Source organism: Aythya fuligula, chromosome W (assembly GCF_009819795.1).
Source record: "Aythya fuligula isolate bAytFul2 chromosome W, bAytFul2.pri, whole genome shotgun sequence".
Taxonomy (NCBI): domain Eukaryota; kingdom Metazoa; phylum Chordata; class Aves; order Anseriformes; family Anatidae; genus Aythya; species Aythya fuligula.
The window spans coordinates 12,157,562-12,178,896 of NC_045594.1; the positions used below are offsets into that span (position 1 = coordinate 12,157,562).

The 21,335-nt window shown below is 39.8% G+C and overlaps 1 protein-coding gene across 14 annotated transcripts in view; it reads left to right on the plus strand.

The window, feature by feature from the left end:
* The window catches only part of LOC116501428 (heterogeneous nuclear ribonucleoprotein K-like), a 58,485-nt gene that overhangs the window by 23,733 nt on the left and 13,417 nt on the right, over positions 1-21,335 (plus strand). For 2 of the 14 annotated variants that reach the window (XM_032206979.1, XM_032206980.1), the window contains exons 8-13: positions 146-229; positions 2,801-2,916; positions 3,269-3,437; positions 18,455-18,533; positions 19,225-19,322; positions 20,634-20,690. In XM_032206979.1, the coding sequence (XP_032062870.1) occupies positions 146-229; positions 2,801-2,916; positions 3,269-3,437; positions 18,455-18,533; positions 19,225-19,322; positions 20,634-20,690 (603 nt within the window). The other 12 variants (XM_032206982.1, XM_032206983.1, XM_032206989.1 and 9 more) reach the window with 12 other exon arrangements.

Here is a 21,335-nt window from a genome sequence, read left to right on the forward strand (position 1 = left end):
AGAAGTAGTAGGAGATAATGAGATTATTTTCATAGACTATTATCTTGTTCTCTGATTCATGTGTAGTAAATACTTGTCTTAAAATCCACTCTAGTACTTACTCTTTGATCTACTGTTTGAAAAGTTAAATATTTTTGTACTGTAGATGATGTTGAATAATCCTTTATTTGCTGGAAATCCTCAACTTCAGGAACAAATGAGACAACAACTTCATACTTACCTACAACAAGTAAGATGAAATACTACCTGTTGTTAGTAAATGTCTGCAATTCACAAGCAATTTTTGCAGTAAACTGGTGCCTTTCCTTGATTTCACTCAAAGCTAGATTGTTGCATATGGTTCTCCTTAGCTTTAGACACTAAGTTGCATTGTCCCCTGATAATTAAATGCTTGATTTATTTCTTCATCCCTTTCAAGTTAAGCCTGACTTTTTTAGTGGATGATTTTCTGTGATTAGCACAACTACTTTGATCTGCTCTTGTGCCTTTGCTTAAAAAGACGACTTGTTCTTACTGCACACCAGCTAGAGAACACTTCTGTTTGCTACATAATTTGTTTTGCTACTAAGGTAAGTCTTACCTGTGCTTTTCTCATGCCTTCTCCATCCTGACCTAAAAATTTTGGGGTAAAAAAGACCTTATGGCATGCCTTGAAAGAGACAAATTGTGAGTTAATTTTAAAAGAAGCAGAGTGGGTTCTGAAGATATTTGCCTGTAAAGATTGTCCTACCACCAGCTTCCCCTCTTACATCATTGTGGTTTCAGCCCCAGTATCTGCTTGACGTCAGTTGTCACAGTGTATGTGAGGGCTGTGTCCTCTAAATAAGAGTTAACAACATTTTTAGGAATTGAAAATGTAACTCTGCATGAGTTCCATTATTAGGCAGTCCTTGCAAATCAAAGTAAATGTGTGTTGACAGAATCTTATTGCAGGTAGGCAGTGTTATGAGTAAAATAAATAATAACATAAATTACATTAGCAAGTTCAGTGTTAAGAAGAAACTGTTTATGTTGCTTTAATGACATGAATGGCTGTAGCATTGCATAGTGCTACTGCTTCGTGATCACTCAGTAGTGCCTGAAGAGCTAATATCACATTTATATTTTGAAATATGTGAATAAATGCTGATTAATATATCATGAAGAGGCAGCAGGAATCCTTTGTTTCTTTTTGGTAAATCTTTACATCAATATCGCCTTGGGATTTATCTGCACAGCTAGTATTCTTTGGTGTCTTCTCCGTGTTATATCAGATGATCGACAACATTAATAGAGGAAGTAAACTAGAGAATGTACTGGGTCTGGCTGGAATGTTAACTTTCCCGGCAGCAGCCCATTCAGTGCCGTACTCTGTGTGTTCTCAGAATGTTGACAGCATTGCAGCCCATACTTCCCTCACTCATCTGTTTGTATTATATTATGGGATTGGGTGACGGAAGCCATGAAATGTTCCTCTGTATAATTGAAAGCACTTATTGCAATAAAGGTTGCTCAGCACAACTAGGAAAATGCATGTGAGCTACTCAGTCTACTCCTTTTACATGATTTTTAGATAGATTAATAACATTAATAGAGATCCAAGTCACTTAAGTGCTCAAAGAATCATTGGGTCATGATTTTCTTTAAAGCAACTCCACATATCAGACAGTAAGTCATGGCTTAACGGTTATTTTCGTGAATAAGGTAACCACAGCAGCTTGCTTCAGTAAACCTAAAGTGTATTCTTCCTTTAAAGGTTTGGATTAACTTTACTAGCTATACATTTATTTATTATCCTCTGACTTTTAGCTATCGGGAAGAGACAGGAAGAATCTGAAAGACAAGTTGTTTAAAAACTCGCTGTGCTCTGGTCTCATTACATACCCATATTTCAGGATGGAATCAGTGTTTGATCTTTGTACCCTATTCTGCTATTCTGTTTTGAGAAAAATGAACATTAATCTGTGCAGTTCATTGTGAATCAAAAAATGTTTTTGCAGCAGAAGGAATTTGGTTTAGTTACTAAGTGAAGGCTGCTGAAATTAATCAGCCTGTCTGGTATTTGAAGCAGGTCTGGCTACTAAGACTGCCTCACTTACGACTGAAACAAATAACTTTTCACTGCAAGTGGCATCTCTAAGCAGAGGTGAGCGTAAAACAGTAGGGGTTTTTTGTATCTAAAATAGTTCAATTTTGGGACATCTAATTTCAGATGTCAGAAGGATTTGTCTTTTAGATCATCTGTGGATGCGAAAGATGGTTTTTAGTTGAATTTTTAGTAGAGTGAAGGTCTTAGAACATTATATGTTTGCTAGTATGTTTTGCAGAGTGTTCACGTGTCTGTAGGCAGTAATGCTGCTACAAATATGAACAGGTGCACAAATTATCATGGTCAAACTGTTGTGGTCTAAATTTAGCTAGAAAAAGATGTTTTATAACTTTGTATTAGATACCTACTAGTCAAGTTTTGTTGTATTCATCCTTGTTGCTTATCAGTATTATGATATGAAAACCAATTTTAAAATTATGTTGGACTAATACACTCCTATAGCTTTAGAAGATGGTAAAGTCTACTAGAAGGGATAATGAGAAATACTTCTGTTTATGTACTCCTTATTTCAAAGGAGTCTGGAGAGCTCATCGATCATTTCCTGTGAAAATTTTCTCAAAAAAAGAAAAATATCTGAAGGACTTCATGTAACTAAAGTTGAGAAACAGCAAGTTCTGAAAGGATGTCAAATTCTATATAACATCTAGTGATAAAGATTAACTTTGAACGTCTATATATTTTTAAATTTGTGAGTTTCTCTCTTGTTCTTAGATGCAGAGTCCTGACACATTATCAGCTATGTCAAACTCTAGAGCAATGCAAGCTTTGCTACAGATTCAGCAGGGCTTGCAGACACTAGCAACAGAAGCACCAGGACTTATACCAGGGTAAGAATTGATCATACAAATTTATACAAGAACTTTTTTCTTGTGTGTGTTTTTTTTTTTTTTCATTTTTTTTTTCTTTTTTATAAAATGTGTAGAGGTTTATCCAGTTTTAGAGACCATTCCTCTTGCATTTTTTTAGTTTCGTTAAACTTGTTTTAGAATCTGTCACACTTCTGTTTGCAATGCACTTTCTAGCAATGATGGCCATGGTCTTTGTCTCGGTGCTTTACTTCAGTTGTCATCCACTCTTTATTTGACAAGATTTTTACTCAGTAATTGGATACAGTGGGAAGAGACATTACAAGTAAGCTATTCTCTATATTTTTGATGTATTTCTCTGTCACTTGTGCAGATTTAATCCTGGTTTAGGTGGATTTGGAAGCACTGGAGTTCCTACAGGCTCCGCTGTACCTAGTTCTATTCCCAGTGAAAACACTAGTCTAGCATCAGGGGCCATTGAACCTGGTCACCAACAGTTTGTCCAGCAAATGTTGCAGGCACTTGCTGGTGCAAATGTTCAGGTAAGTAGATTTACTATATTCTAGTGTGTGTGTTTTTGGGGGTGTGGGGTGGTTTTTTTGTTGTTGGTTGGTTGGTTTTGCTTTTAATCCCTCCCCTGTGTGCACCACCATAATACTTCTGGTCAAAGGAGAACAGAGGAAGTTTAAAAGTGGTGTTGTAGCTGTGCAAATAAATGCTGGAAAAATATCAAATTTGAGTAAAAACGTCCTCTGAACGGTTGATTGTTGTACACTTATCTTCATACCCTTGAGTTTCTGAAATGCCTGGAAAGAAGCAAATTAAGGTGTTAAGGGAAGACTGGTTCACTGGTGAGTGAAACATGGGCTCAGACAAGAAAATAATGTAAGTGTACCAAACTCCATTATCTCTGTGCTTTATATCTGTGTTTCTGGTTGTTACTCTGTAGCTGTGACGGACTCTGTCCTACTCTTCAGAATAGCCACACTCAGGTTATTTGGGGTCTGAATTTGTAGCTTGCTTCCCAGGCATCCTGCAGGTCAAGACTGCACGGTGTACATTGTGTTAATGTACCAAGTGGAGTTCAGGCTTTCCAGAGGACTCCAGAAGTTGACCAAAGGTGACAGCTTTGCAGGTAGCTGTAAGGTGGTAAGACTAGTTTTAAAGAGGGCATTCCCATAACAATGGAGTAGTATCTTAAGAGTGCTGTCTGTGTGAAACAACACCCTTAGTTACACTGCGGTACATATCCAGTGTAATGGTAGACTGCTGGTGAAAGAAACGTTCCTGCTCTTGCCTCTTCTGTTGCCTTAGGCTGAAGTTTTTCTAACTAGAATTTTGGTAAACTTAATCAATAAATAATTGGAGCATTAAAGAGGTATTTTTTATGTCAAGAAAAATAAAATAGCATACAGCATTCACTGTTGCCAACACTGAAATCACCAAAATTCTACTGTCACTAGATTGGACTGGTTTAATTTTAAAACAAACAAAACCTGCACACGTCTTTAAGAAACCGTTCTCAGGATATAAATTTGCCAGACCTAATTTTTGTTCCTCTTTTGTCAAACAAGTAGATGTCCTTATAGTTCAAAAATGTCATGTAAGTATAGATACTCTTAAAATTTGAAGCTAGTCTGATTTGTTCAATCAATAATTCAGTTGTGAATTGAATTTGTCATGGTCTAGTTTGGGGATCTTGAGAAAGATGCATTCAGAAATTGTTATTAAAGATGAGGAGTGGTTCAGAACCAACTATGTACTTTGTCAAATGTGTATTATGCTTTTATAGCTTTAAATTTTTCTTCTTAGCAGTTACAAAATCCAGAAGTTAGATTTCAGCAACAACTGGAGCAGCTGAATGCAATGGGCTTTTTGAACCATGAAGCAAATTTACAAGCTCTAATAGCAACAGGAGGAGATATCAGTGCAGCTATTGAAAGGCTGCTTGGCTCTCAGCCTTCATAGCAGCATTTCTTTAATTTGAAAAAAAAATAATAATTTATTTTTGATAACTGCTCTTAAATCTTTAAAATAGTTGCTTTATTTCATTCTGACTATTGGGATTTTCTTGTTATAACTAAAATCAGTTATGTATTTTTAAGGTAAAATGCAGCATTTTTCTTCAAATGGGGAATTGATGTGTTTTCACTCGGTTGTTGCATGCATCACTTTGTTCTGCATTACTGTTGATTTTTCAAACTATCAGCTTTCATGGTTGGTTGAGCAGGTTTTGTTTGACTTGCATCTGTCCAATTTTTTTTTAGTACTAAACCATTAGCCTTCAGTAGTAATTTATGCAAGATACAAATTAAAAAGGAAACAATTGAAGCTATAATTTGTGGATACCAATGCTGCTTATGATTATTTCAGCATGTATTTTTTGCTAGCAAAATTCTGCAAGATTTATACCACTTGAGTACCATTTTTGCTTTTATTTGTGTAAAGTATAAATATAACATATACAATGGATACAGCTCATTTCTAGAAATTTACATGTTGCAATAGAATGGAATTATAAATAACCAAAAAAGGACAGAAGAAAAAAAAACTATGACATGTTTTTCAGTGTAGAATCTTCCAGCATCTTGGTAAACATCTCAGAAAAAATGCTTGGGCAAGTTTGTTTAAAATATACTAGAGTTGCTGTTCTAGTGGTATCTTTACATCTAACTGTAAAGAAACTTGCATTGTAACATTCTCATTGAAAAATTGTTACGGATTACATTACCTTTCTGCAATTTAACAGAGAACTACCTTTTGCTCTGAAACTGCTTCTAAGGTTGTTGTGTGTTTTTTTTTTTTGTTTGTTTTTGTTTTTCCACTGAGATTCTAAAGTATTATGATTTGTAACTGGAAACATTACTTTCAGTACTGTCGTGCTGTCATGTGATATTCTAATTACTTCTAACCACCATATGAAAAATACTGTACATCTTATTTTTTATTGGTAGTTACCTCTTGCGCACAGGTAATAAATGAATTTAAAAGTATTTAAGCATATTGTTTTGATGTGTGCAATTGGTGATTATCTGGCATTCGAGGTGACTGATGAGCTTAATATAGTTGTCATTTGAGTGTTAGCTCTGGGAATATTTATAGACTGGGTTGAGATTAGCAAGCAGTACTTGGAGTATAAAGTGGAGGGCAAAGAAGAATATGATATTGAAGACTATTTTTTTAGGTAAAGTGGAGGTAGTGAAATAAAGCATTCTGTTGTGTGTTACTGAATGGGATTTGCTTTTTATTGGTCTTTGGTGTCAGTGTAATTGTGATCATTCTGATTTATTTCCTGTATTGCATTAAACACTTAATCTGAACAAACTTTTCTTTTGGTACAAATATAAATCCAGTTTGCTCTAAAAAACATTGTCTGCAAATTGTTTACTGGTCTTTGGCTCAAAATTGTTAATAAGTGAAATGAAGTATTAGTTTTAACTAATAACTGAAGTATTACAATAGTAAATTATTGTTTCTTTATATTCTAATGGAATATAAAGGAGGGTGTTAAGCATGCTTTCTTCTCCATACAGTTAAGTTATTAAAACTCTTGCCAAAGCCAAGCATGCAGATTTTTCAGGAAGCAGTTGTGCTGCATTCTTCTCTCAGAAGTTTGTCTGTCCAGTAACCTTGTTTCTTCAGCAATAATTGATCAAATGCTGCTGATGTTTTTTGGGTAAAGTTTTAAAAAAAAAAAAAAAAAAAAAAAAAAAAAAAAACCTCAGTTCTCAGGCCTCTGGATCAAAGTCTCATACATACAGCAACAAAGAATATTAAACACAACTGAATTAAAATAGAATCTCCTGGTGATTTGAGTTTTATATAGTCAAAACCTTTTAAAATACTTAGTTCGGGTGGGAAATTATTACTTTTGTTTCTTAGCCAATGATAATAAACCTGCAAGGACCTTCACAGTGCCTTCTTTTTGGGTAGGTAGCTTTCATTGTACTGGGTACAAAGGCTATGATAGGGAAGTAATAGCAAGTATCTGTAGATAAATCGCAATTTTTTCACAGTTACTTTCATAGTTACACTTAAGATCTTTGAAGTAACTAATCTGACTTGACCTTATAGTATGCCTTATAGGAACTTTGCTTTAAAACAGTAAGATCTCCAGTCATTCAGAAGGCATATCCTTCTAAAAATATAATCTGTAACTTGCAAAAAGGCTGCTGTCAAATTGAAAGGGCAAGGCTGAGATATGGAAGGGAGTGATTTTTGCCAAGCTTTACTATGATACTAAAGCACTTAATCTGTTTTACATGAACATTCTTTTGAGACAATATCTAGTTCATCTATGCAATTAAAACAGATATGCTATTTTAAGTAAAATTGTTAGAATTTAAGAAAAAAGTGGTTTAACCTAAATTGTACGATGAACCCTTGAGCTAAGTTTACTTCTTGTACAATCAATGTTTAACTATGTCACTAATTTAACTATGTACCTATTGTCAACTAGTAATGACAATTAGTAATTGAGTAGCGGTAAAACATTGAAATATTGCTAGTGTGGGAGGAATTTTGGTTTTGTTGGAAACGACTTTCACTGTTAAAAGTGGCAGTAGGTGGAATATGGTTTGCAGTAGGAGTAAAATTTTATTATGTCTTTAATAATAAATGATGCATCACACTTGTTGTATTAATGGCATAATAGAGTAAGCAATCATCAAGATTCTATCTCCTGCCCCATCACACTAGGCTTTTAGGCTCTCACTTTTGAAAATGTCTGATTTCTTTTTGGGTATGAGGGCTTGAAATTTAATATTACTGCTTGATAATCTCTCATGCAGCTGCTGCATGAGATTAGTTTCCTGAATTATTTAGTTTTCTTGTGTCTGAAAAAAAAAAAAAAAAAAAGCAAGCATAAATCTGCATTTAATAGTGGGCATTTTAGAAAAGCTCTTTGTAAAATTGTGTATTGGGAAAATTATGAAGATTTCATTAAAAGCAAAGGTACCACAAGAGGGTGCCATTTCTTTAATTTTCATAGTGACTAAACTAGCATGGCAACAATAATAAAAAAAAATATCTATATACAACTGTACATGGGGACAATTCTATTCATGTAGAATCTTTCTTACACAAATCATTTGCAGTTTTTTCATAAAGTTAGGCTGAAGAAGCATCTATTGTGTATTAGGGAATAAAGAGCTTTTTAAAGAAGATACTAACTTTAAATTCTGTGAGTTGTGTAACTGACTATATTCAGGATTCTGATCACAGAAAGCGAAATATGTATTCAAAATAGTTTGATCTTGTGTTTTAAAGCGTGAATGATGTGTTGGTCAGCTGATTTAAATATCTAAAAATAAACATTCCTAAAAAAAGAATCCAATCATACTGTCCAAGATGTTTAGGCATTTGGTAATTATTGAAACTAATAATCTAGAAAATCTTATACTGTAATCGTTATCAGTATATTCTGTGGTTATGCTGTCTGGAAGAAGCTAATGTCAGGTTCATTATTGAACTGGATCCTTGAAATTTATCTTTATACAGATAGTAGAAAAACAACCATAATTTGAAACAATTTTCCCAACTCTATTATTCGGGGCTTAGTTTACCCATAGCAATTATTATAATACCTTAGATTAGTGAAAGCATAATGCTTTTACTAGCTGCAGAATATTTTTATACTACTACATAGGTTTCTGGTTCGGAATACAATGGGGAAAACGCTTAAGGTAGTGATGCAAATCTTTTTTCCCTCTTTTAACTAGAACTTATTAATGATGGCAGTTCTCTTACGTCTTCAATATATCATGCAATGCACAAAACCAGGGAATCTTGTCTTAGAAACTAAAGTTAATTCAAAATTGTTTATAAAGTTTATTTGAAACAGTTGAGAGAGGGAGTTAGGAGAATCTTAATAAGTATAGAGCGCTGACGGCATTAAACTAGGATGCTACTTAGTGTCTTTGCTAACTATGGTGCATTGTGCAAATTAATTAAAGCAAGAAGCCTTGGGCCCCTTTACCAAGGTCAGTCTCTTGATAAGAGTGTGAGCCTATCTCAAACTGGCAGAAACTGCTCCTGCAGATGGACAAGGGCCAAGGAGCAACTGAGTCTGTGCAGAGACAAGAGGTCAACTAGCGGTGATGAGGAAGAGTCATCAATCTTCATCCCCACGACCCCTGACGACCACCACCAGAAGACACTGCGCAAGCACAGAGGGGAGGAGTTTATGGAAATGACTCCTTGGAACTAATTTTAATATGAAGCGGGGACAGGTTATGAATATGTATAGGCATAGTGTGAAACTTCATGCATATGTAACTCTTTGCTGCATATAACCAAAGCAAGTTGCCACATCAGGTGCGCACAACTTTGGCGGGACTACCCCCCCCCCCCCGTGGTGCTGCCCAGCACTGAATAAACATACCTACTTTACAATCTTACTGATTGTGGAGTCTGTTTTACACAAGTCAGTTTGGCGAGCCAGGCAGGAGACACTCTGCTCGGCTGCAGGATCGACTGTGGAGCGGACGCCCTTAAGTGCACCCTGAGTATTTTCCTCGGAGCAGCCTCCGCTCTTGGCTGCTCACTGTGGGAGCAGACAGACCTCCTGAAGCCATGGACAAACGGTATGTTTTACACTACAGGAAGGGCCTGTAAGTCGCACGTGTGGCTGGGGCAGCTGGTAAATCGCGCAGAGACGTCTGGCATGCAGCATAGTCCCCATATGGGAGAAGAGTGCATGACAGCACATGACAGACCGAAAAGAAGTGCTGTTTTATCCAAGTGTTGATTGGTGGTGCCCAATATATGGGCCCAACGGTGCACCTTGTAATCCTATTTTGTTCCTAAATGTTTTGAGTGTGACAAGGAGGAAGGTGGGAGCATTATCTAGATAACAGTTTAGAAGTTTTGGTATATTCATGGTAGTGTTTGGTCAGTTTCCCAAGTATTGGGGGAGGGGGGCTGACTGATTATCAGAGCGGTAGAACGGAGAGTCACTTCTTTGGTGGTTTGGGCTTGAGCCCTGGAAATTTTGGTAAGAAGGGGGAGAGCGAATTTATTTAAGACCTCCATATTGACTGATATGCAGGAGTAATTCCTTGCTTTGTGTGTGCTTACTAACAAAGTGCATGAGAAAAATTGGCATTTGGCTTGAAATTCGGTCCTGTTGAAATGTAAATTTTGTGGAAAAGGTGGCATTTTTTTCTAGAAGACGAAAGCCTGAGTGCTTCAGGTGTTTTCCCAAAGTCTTGTGGATTTATGATTGGAACGGGGCTCCAATTGTGGTTTAACGGGGTCGGCAGCTAAACACAACACAGCTGTTCGTGTTCGCTCACCCTCCCCCCTCCCTCTCTGCAATGGGGGAGAGAAATGGGAAAGTGAAGCCTGTCAGTTGAGATAAAGACAGTTTATTAAGGAAGAAAAATTCTAATAACATAATAACAATAATGATGATAATAGTACTACTGCTAATAATGTGTATAAAACAAGCGATGCACAATGCAATTGCTCACCACCTGCTGACCGATGCCCAGCCTAACCCCGAGCAGTCCACCCCACCCCAGCTAGCCACCCCTATATATTGTTTAGTATGACATCAGATGGTATGGAATACCCCTTTGGCCAGTTTGGGTCACCTGTCCTGGGTCTGTCCCCTCCCAGCTCCTGCTACACCCCCAGCCTGCCCGTTGGCAGGACAGAGCAAGAAGCTGAGACGTCCTTGGCTTGGTGTAAGCACTGCTCTGCAACAATTAAAACATCAGCATGTTATCAGCACTCCTCATCCGAAGCCAAAACATAACACCCTACCAACTACTAGGAAGACAATTAACTCTGTCCTAACTGAAACCAGGCAGGACATCTATCCCCCCCCTTATTCCATACCATTTATGTCAGGCTCAGGTTACACTCTTTTCCATACATTCTAATTAATCACCATTTTCATCTAGGATATATAGTAATCATGGTAGTGATGACATAGAGTATTACACATGTATAACAATTAACATGATACAATTCAACTCATGGGCTATTCTCACCCAGTATTAAATCCCCTTGAGGTACACAGTGGACTTCTCCATTCTTTTGCATTACCCACCAAGTGCATCCAGGTCCCTGAGCAAAAACAATCCCACGAATGGGGAATGGGCTTGCCTTCTCCTGAGGCAGGAGTAGCCCAGACTGTCTTACCCAGCATGTTCCTTACATGCACTACAGGAACTTTATCCCCTTCTACAGTACATAACAGGTTTGATTGGGCAGGTCAAGCTCGACTGTCAGATCCCCTAGTGTCGACTAACCAGGTGGTCTTTGTCAAATGTGTGTCCTAGCACCCATTGCCTTCAGTGTAGCCTTTAACAATCCATTGCATTGCTCGACTTTCCTGGAGGCTGGTGCATAATAGGGGATGTGATACACCCACTCAATACCATGCTCTTTGGCCCAAGTGTCTATAAGGTTGTTTTGGAAGTGAGTCCCATTGTCTGACTCTATTCTTTCTGGGGTGCCATGTCGCCATAGGACTTGCTTTTCAAGGCCCAGGATAGTGTTCCGGGCAGTGGCATGGGGCACAGAATATGTTTCCAGCTATCCGGTGGTTACTTCCACCATTGTAAGTGTAAGTACATGGCACTTGCTGTTGTGAGTTTGAGGGAGTGTGATGGAATCAATCTGCCAGGCCTCTCCATATTTATATTTCAGCCATCGTCCTCCATACCAAAGAGGCTTTGACCGTTTGGCTTGCTTGATTGCAGCACACGTTTCACAGTCATGAATAACCTGTGCTATAGTGTCCATGGTCAGGTCCACCCCTCGATCACGAGCCCATCTGTATGTTGCATCTCTGCCTTGATGGCCTGAGGTGTCATGGGCCCATTGGGCTATAAATAATTAACCTTTATGTTGCCAGTCCAGGTCCACCTGAGCCACTTCAATCTTAGCAGCCTGATCCACCTGCTGGTTGTTTTGATGTTCTTCAGTAGCCTGATTCTTGGGCACATGAGCATCTACGCAGCGTACCTTTACAACCAGCTTCTCCACCCGGGCATCAATTTCCTTGCCACAATGCAGCAGCCCAGATGGGTTTGCCTCTGCGCTGCCAGTTGTTTTGCTTCTATTGCTGTAACCATCCCCACAGGGCATTTGCTACCATCCATGAATCAGTGTAGAGACAGAGAACTGGCCATTTTTCTCGTTCAGCAATGTCTAAAGCCAGCTGAATGGCATTCACTTCTGCAAACTGACTCGATTCACCTTCTCCCTCAGCAGCTTCTGCAACTCATCGTGTAGGACTCCATACAGCAGCCTTCCATCTCTGATGCTTTTCCACAATACAACAGGACCCACCAGTGAATAGGGCATATTTCTTCTCATTCTCTGGTAGCTTGTTGTACGGTGGGGCTTCTTCAGCACGACCCACCTCCTCCTCTGATGATATCCCAAAGTATTTGCCTTCTGGCCAGTCCATAATCACTTCCAAGATTCCTGGGCGACTGGGGTTTCCTATTCGAGCCCGCTGAGTAATCAGTGCAACCCACTTGCTCCATGTACCATCAGTTGCATGATGTGTAGAGGGGACCCTTCCTTTGAACATCCAGCCTAGTACTGGCAGTCGGGGTGCTAGGAGGAGCTGCGCTTCAGTACTGACCACTTTCAAAGCAGATCGAACTCCTTCATATGCTGCCAATATCACCTTTTCAGGTGGAGTGTAGCTGGCCTCAGATCCTCTGTATCCCCGACTCCAAAACCCCAGGGGTCGACTTCGAGTTTCCCCAGGTTCTTTCTGCCAGAGGCTCCAGGTGGGGCCGTTCTCCCCGGCTGCGGTGTAGAGCACATTCTTTACATCTGGTCCTGTTCGAACTGGCTCAAGGGCTACTGCATGAACTATTTCCTGCTTGATTTGTTCAAAGGCTTGTTGTTTCTCAGGGCCCCATTCAAACTCATTCTTCTTACGGGTTACTTGGTAGAGCGGGTTTACAATCAGACTGTAATTTGGAATGTGCATTCTCCAAAACCCCACAACACCTAGGAAAGTTTGTTTCTTTTTTGCTAGTTGGTGGAGACATAGCTGTTATTTTGTTGATCACATCCATTGGGATTTGAGGACGTCCATCTTGTCATTTTATTCCTAAAAACTGGATCTCTCGTGCAGGTCCTTTGACTTTATTTTGTTTTATGGCAAAACCGGTCTTCAGAAGGATTTGGTCTATTTTCTTCCCTTTCTCAAAACTTCCTCTGCTGTGTCACCCCACACAATGATGTCATCGATGTACTGCAGGTGTTCAGGAGCTTCCCCCTGCTCTAGCGCAGACTGGATGAGTCCATGGCAAATGGTAGGGCTGTGTTTCCACCCCCTGGGGCATTCAATTCCAGGTGTATTGAACTCCCCTCCAAGTGAAAGCAAACTGTGGCCTGCACTCTGCTGCTAGAGGGATGGAGAAAAATGCATTAGCGATATCAATTGTGGTGTATCACTTGGCTGCCTTTGATTCCAGTTCGTACTGGAGTTCTAGCATGACTGGCACTGCAGCACTCAGTGGTGGCGTGACTCAGTTGTGTGCGCGGGTCTGCTTCTCTCAGCTTGAGCTTCCTACCAGCTCCGGTGCGCCTATTTGCAGCGACTTTCTATACGAGCTTCTTTGAGCGTTTTGCTGAGTTTAGCTGAACCTATCTTCATGAGGCGATTAGTGTCCCTGTACGTGTCCTGGTCTCCATTCTGCTAGCCTGTCCCTATTCATTCCTTTTTCCCACTTCTTTATTGATGACATAACTTCATTATCTCATGTTGCATTTCCATGTTGAGGACAGGCTCCCCTCTTATACCCTTGCCCCACAGCAGTCCTTTTCAAAAACAAGTTTTCATTGGTCAAACAACTTTGCCCGGCAACAGCAAACACCCAGCAACTTCCATGCCTTAAGGGCTGGAGAATAAGCAACCTGAGATGGTATGGTGTCTCCTGAGTCGCCCTTCTTTGTTCCCTCAAAGCTCCATCAAACATTCTTGATGGCCTCGTCGTTAAGAGTCTGATGTTATCACCAACCATGGGGCTTGTCGACCCCCATGGCCACACTCCCACATCTCCCCCTTCTTTATTAATATCAACCATCTTCTTGACACGAATTACCACTCCATATATCACAGAATGGTATTATATTTATTAATAACCTCACAAGGAGGAGCGTGCACTGTAATTAATGCTAGTTGCTGTATATATGTAGATCAAATGGGACGAATTTGACTGATCTCAAAAATATTTAAGAAAAAAACAACATGGCCCTACATAGAGTTGCTCAAGATGACACTTCCTGAGGATTTAGAAACATTTGGGAGAGACTAACTTCGTGGTTACCTGAATAGAATTGACTCAAACAACTATTTGTTGATATCATAATAATGGCATTGTATATCTGTCATTCCCCGTGACATCCGAAGAAGAATATTGTACCTTAATGTTGGAAAAACTCGAGCGTGGTATGTGAAGAGGTGCAAAAGCAACAATAGAAATAAGAAAAGAAGAAGGGGAAATTGTGACAAAGTTGTGTTTTTGCAGTCGAACATGTTTTCGAAGTAGAGTGTGTTTTTGCAGTAGAAAACTAGCCTTCTGTATTCAAAGGCAGTTGTGTAGTCATAACAAAGAGAAATGCTAAGTAGATAAGTGGACAGTAGAAGGCCTCACTGTTCCAAAAAGGTGGAAGACTGAGAAAAACAGGATGAGAAGTGTGAGAACAGTAAAAAAAAAACAAAGATCACAAGTTCTCTAAACATACGAAAGAAGAAAAAAAAAGGAAAAAGGTGAAATTAAAAGGTTGATCCAAAAAAAAGTACATATATGGTATTGAGGAGCATCGAGTAGCTTGTGAACCTGTAGTACTCAGCCAATGAGGAAACAGGGGAGGTGATCAGGTGTCGGGTAATAGTGAATAAAAGGTTGTGATATGTTTACTATAACGAGCTCCTAATTGGCAGGATGCCTGCCATTGCAATCGCAAATAAAACAGCTTCAGAGAAGATCCTGTCTGAAGAAAATTATTGAGATTTTTCTCACACTGTGAAAATTAAGTGTACTATCTTCATCTTTCCCATCTTCAATACATCAGGGACAGTGTCCTGGTTTTGTCTGGGACAGAATTACTTTTCTTCATAGGGGCTGGTATGTGCCATGTTTTGGATTTAGGAGAAAAATAAGGCTGATAGCACGCTGATGTTTTAGTTGTTGCAGAGCAGTACTTGCACTAAGCCAAGGACTTTTTAGCTTCTCATACTGTCCTGCTAGCGAGGAGGCTGGGGGTGCACAAGAAGTTGGGAGGGGACAGACCCAGGACAGCTGACCCGAACTGGCCAAAGGGATAGTCCACAACATAATGACATCACACGGAACAATAAAAGCTGGGAGGGCTGACCGGGGAAGCGTCCGCTGCTTGGGACTGGGATAGGCATCTGTCAGCCAGTGGTGAGCAATTGCATTGTGCATCACTTGCTTTGTATGTATATATAGTTATTATTATTTTACCTTCCTTTTCTGTCCTATTAAACTATCTTTATTTCAACCCACGAGTTCTACTTTTTTCCTCCGATTCTCTTCCCCATCCCACCGCGAAGGGGCGGGGTGAATGAACAACTGTGTGATACTTAGCTGTTTGCCACGTTAAACCGCAACAGACAAGAAGGATAACTCCCTGATCCCGAGAGAGGCTAAGCCCATCCCCCTTCACCCTATCCTCAACCGAGCCACTCAATTGAATTATCCAGGGCAGGGGTAGAGGCTAACAAGCAGGCAGTACTAGCAAGGCAACCCCACCTCTCAAGTTACAGGTGGGCGAAAGAGGATAGAAGAGAATATAGCTGCCCTTTGTGCACAACCCCAAAAAGCCCGCGCGCCTCGACAGCCAATAGGAGGCGTGGAGCCACGCGCGCCTTTAAATAGTCGCAAGAAGCCAGCCCCACCCTCCTAGCGCTAGGGGACGACCACAAGGTGGAGTTTTCACAGACGCCATTTTTCCCCCCACAACTGAGATCGGTCTCACTCTTCTTTAGCGCTTTCTGTTGATCTCCGCCATTGTTGCTGCGTTTATTGTGGTTCCTGTCAGGCAGGTAATAATAACCTAGGCATGCCGCAGCGGTACGGGGTGAAGTGCGCCCATCTCCTCGTGATACCCAGGTCTGTGTCACTGTGGTCCACACGGAGGGTGGGGCCAAGTGGAGGCCACCCTCCACCATGACGGACAGTTGTCTTACCTAATGGGGCCGCGGAGAGTCCTCATCGATGGGGGCGGAGGGGGAGAAAGGCGACTGGGTTAGTTGTCTGCGCAGTGCTTTTGGATGTGTGTATGTTAGTGGTGAAGGCTGCTCACCTTTCAAGTACGTGGTGGGCACAGATATGCGTGACTCGTGTATGTAGCTGATGAAGGTGGGGAGGGGGTGTTCGCGCGCTAGGGGGAGGGGCGGCTGAACGGAGTGGGGCTCTGATCGCTCACCTCAACGTTGCTATGTGACGCAACGATGTGGGAGGCCTGAGTCGCCGCCGGGCCTCGGAATTTTTGTCCGTTCCTGTAAGGAGAGCGATAAGACAGTGTTGTTTGGCAGGGCAGTGGATTTGGGTAGGCCTGGGGACTGCAGCGTGAAGGAGGGAGTCGGGAGTAATGGTTCTTTAGGAAACAAGGAGTGGCTTGGACTACCTGTGAACCCACAGGGATCCACCTATCCTGAGGGAAGGGCGAGAAGGGTGATCTCTCGCTGCAGGCAGCCGCCGCGCTTCAGTGGCCTTGGCGTTAGCACAGCGGCCTAGCAGGTGCGGCTCCCGGAGCGCCTGTACGGTGGAGGCCGGCAGCACTAGCGGGTGCGCGCTAAGGCTAGCGGAGCGGCTTTGGTCTTCCTACGTCTACCTTAGGTAGCTCTGCCTGGGGCAAATTGTTGGGGATTATGGTGGACAGATGGGAAGGGGGGGAGGGCGTTCTCGGCTGCGGCCTGTACGGAAGCGACTGCAAGATCGGTTGGGGGGCGCTCTGCAGCGGGGACGGCTTCTTTCGGGTGTGATCACGGCAGTGGTGGAGCTTCTCTCGTGGCCGAACTGCTACGCTCTGTCGGCCCCGCTTGGGTTCGAGCCTCTGGGTGCCTCCTTTGTGTATCTCCCTGGGTAGAGTGGTAGAAGTCTTGTGACCACGTGGTGAGGGTTTATCGGGTTCTGGCTCCGCCTAATACTGGGTAGGCGCCATTACAGCGGCCGCCATTTCTGCTTATCCCCGCCACTGGGGAGGTGGGGTTCGGGTTGCGGGGGTTATGTGACGCTGCCTCTTCCCCCCGCCTGGGAGCAAGCTGGGTTCGTGAGTGCTCCTTGGCGGGCGGGCTGTGTGAAGGCGACCACTGGCCCGAGCAGACTGTAGAGCAGTCTGTAGAGCGCGGTTCCCTCCCGGACTACAGAAGGGAGGGGGGAGGGTCTGGCAAGGTCGTCCCTCCCGGAGGGGGTGGGATAGAGACGCACTGGCATCTTCCAGCTCTTTTCTCGTGTCTGTGGGCGATGGTGACGCCTTTCTCCTTTAGTAACCATTTTATCCTCTCGATATCTTACAAAATAAAATAAAAATAAATTTACATTAGTCAATTTCTCCAGATAGTTAACATTAAGTGTCTGGAAATACTAGCATGTGCTGGGAAGGTGGTCTTAGCCCTGGTTGGTTGTAGAAGAGCGCATGTCTGCTGTTAAACTGCACAAACAGGATAACTGTTACAAGGATGTTCTTAAGTGAAATGTATTAGTTCTTCTTTGTGGATGTGGGAGTTGAGTGTCAACTATTTGTTCAGGCCATGGAAATTTCTAGCTAAAGTCCAGAAGGGGGGAAAAATAGCATTTTTTGTTTGGCTGCATGAATGCCTTTTTAAAGAGAATATGTTGTCAAATTGTTCTGTGTGGGCTTCTGATGTGTCTCACGAGTATTCTCACGTGGACTTAACAAAAATAAATCACAAATGAAGTACCTGTTTCACAAAATCAAGAGTTTAGCTACTTTGAGATTCTTGGTGCATGCTTGCAGGGTCTTGTGCGTAACTGCAGTATTTAAAAAAAAAAAAAAAAAAAAAGTAATACTGGCAATAGCAACTGAATACTTATTGATGATTGAATACTTATTGATACTGAATACTTAATGATCTGAAAATCATTATCAGTAAATGTTATTTCTTAAAACTAGCAAATGCCTGGAAACTGAGCGAGTTCAGAATTGTTCAGTCTGAGTTTACAGACTTCAGTATTGTTTCTTCTCTTAGTGATGTGTTTGACCTTGTTATGTTTTCCTCGCTCATAGAGAAAAGCTTTGCAGCAAAAAATTCAGGCCAAACCCCTGCTTTTGGCTGTAGTGGGAATCAGAGCTGTAAGTGAACTGAGCTATGGTTGGCCTATGCTGTTTTCATAGGCTTTTGAAGCAGTAGGTTGTTGGGTTTTGATCCTGTCCAGAACGCTTGCATTTTGCTCTACGAACATATATGAAACCAGTAAGTTCTAAAAGCGGATATCTTTTTTTTGTTTTGTTTTTCCTTTTAATACAATATATGGTTTGATTTTTTTTTTACAGAATAGATGCACTATTTTTTTTTTTAATTCTACAACAGGTTTTATTTGATCATCTAAGAGTAAAAGTAATGGAGACTGAACAGCAGGAAGAGACCTTTACCAACACAGAGACAAATGGTAATTTTTTAATGGTCTGTTCACTTATTTATTTTGGAGAAAGAAAAACTTTTTAAATCTGTGTTTCCACTTACTTTGGAATGTTTTAACTGTATCAAATGTGTTTGTATCAGTAGTATTTTTGCATTTAATCTTTTAAGTATTCAATATAGCTATACATAGTTTTTGTATTATGAAAGTATAATTTTTCTTTGGGGTTTCTTTAGGCATGGTATAAGTAACTAAAAGTTATAGCTAAAGAGTTGAAAACACTTAGAGTTGGCGTGATTACTGAATATTTAGCTAAAATATTTAAAATACTGCTTTTCTATTGTTATATCAATATTTCAGTATTGGGCAAACTGTTTCTAACTTTCTTCTGTTAAAATTTTCACACTTGACAATTTTAAAATAAATACTTGGTAGTTGATGCAGTACTGCTTTAAACAAAGTGCTGTAAATTTGTCAATAAGACTGAAATTCTCATTTCAACTGTAGTTCATAGATCCAGAATGGGTCTTCAGTAATCATATGTAGGCTGATGAAGTAAAAACCTGTTTCTTTGAGTGTGTAGATGTTTGAAGTTAGAGTTGGGCTAATAGGAAAAGAATGCTTCATTAAGAATATAGTATATAAGCTTGATGTACGTACCATGGTATTGTGAGTTAGAAAGTTAAATATATATTTGTGGTGTTTCCGGACCTGTCTATAGGAAAACGTCCTGCAGAAGATATGGAAGAAGAACAGGCCTTCAAAAGATCTCGGAATACAGATGAGATGGTTGAATTACGCATCCTGCTTCAAAGCAAAGTATGTTTTTCAGTATTGCTATATATTATAGCATTGCTTAAGACAGTGGTGTCACAGTGCATTTGTGGTGTATGTTTAGTAAGAATGTGTGATTCATTTAATGTAACTTATTAGGAATATTTGTAAGTGTGCACAAATGATAGCAGAAGGTTATTGCAGTGGAATTATCTTCAATACATTTTTTTCAAGGATAAGTCTTTTTTAATCTATGGGACTTCTATTTTTCAATACTTTTTTTTATTCAAAAGAGCAATAGAAATTATAAGCCATTTTTTCTTATGCTAAAGGGAATACCATTGTTTTGAGGGGAATGACTGTTCATTAGACTTCAGAAAGCAAGTAGTTTAGAGAATGTTCAGCTAATGATTGTAAATCAACCAAATGAGGCAAGGTGAGGACTTTATCAGGATTTTAGTAATTCACTCAAACAGACTTAGTAAATCTGTATATATCAATAGGAAAAAAGATGGGAGTAATGCTTCAGGGATTGCAGTTGCTTCATTGGCTAGTGTAAATTGTGACACTGAAGTTATTTATGAATCTTCTCTAGTGTTTCCAGTCATCACAGATGTTTGCGTGGTCTGAAGTAACTCAGTGTCTTGTGTTGGTGTGGGGGAATGTCACCTTAACTCTGCATGGCATTTATGATAGTGTTCCATGCAACTTGCAAAATATTTCTGTGCTGTTAGCATTGTGTATGAACTGTTTTTTTAATAAAAAAAGACAGGTTTTGCAACTACCCTTGAATATATGCCAGTTTATTCCTGTTGATGTTGATTTCTAGCAACTGGAGGTTAACAATTGTTTCTATTGGTTTTATGTTCTTCACACCATACTTGTGTGAGCTGTCCGAGTTACGTAAATAACTATGCATTTGGAGTGTGAAAGTGAAATTTGTAAACACTTCTTATTTTTTATTTAAAAAAAAAAAAAAAACTTTGAATAAAATAGGAAAACCACTAACTTGCATAAGATGCATAAAACACCATAAGGTATCTTTTTCAGTCGTACTCTTTAACTATGAGATTATTTCAATTACAAGCTTAAGGATTTAAGCAATTCTGCTTGTGTTAAAACAATATTACTTGCAAAATTTGAATATTTTTCTTTCTGAAGTTCAGTCATCAGAGCTGTTCTCGTGCATGTACACAAACTGTCAGTATGTTTCAATTTAATTTGAATTTATCAAAAGCAAAGCAAGCCCTATCCCATGGGATAATGCAGAAATAGATGCATTGTTGTTAGTCTTTGGTTCAAAAACATACTCTATGCAGTGCTGGCATAACATAATTTCTGAAAACTACTTTTCAGAATGCTGGAGCAGTGATTGGAAAAGGTGGCAAAAATATTAAGGCACTTCGTACAGACGTGAGTATGTATGAGTTTGAATTAATTTAGCACCAATTCTTTCAGAGCACTACACTGAAAACTTGATTATTTGCATTTTTAGAAATTGAGCTCTAGTCATCGATAGGTTAATTATAAACTGTTTGAGTGTTAGAGGAAATAACAAGCTTTTTGGTTTGTATTGTCATTAAAACCCAGCTTGAGTCATGTGGGAAGAGAGGTTTACATTAAACTTTGCTTTCAGTCAGGTTTCCTCTAAGTTATGCATTTCAAGTGAATTAATCTTAATTTCCAGTTAAAGATGTTAAAACCCTTAACTTTACCTTTTCCATATGTGTGAGTAAATTGTAAAACTATGGAGAACCATTGCAGGTGTCTGGCTTAACCCAATGATAGAGGAATGCTTTAACTTCCTTGGGGAGTGGGAAAACTAATGGTCCATCTGTTCTTATTTTAACAGCTTGGATGTGAAGCACAAAAACATGAATATTAAACTTGCATGATTTAAATATGGGAATAAGATAATAAAGAAACACTTCATGCTGTTTGAAGCATTTTTAAATGGTCATGACTTATTTACCTATTCACATTTTATAGAGGGGTGATTTGTGATTAAATATGTTTAGTGTTAGTGTATTTATAAGACTTGACAATGTTTCTTGAATT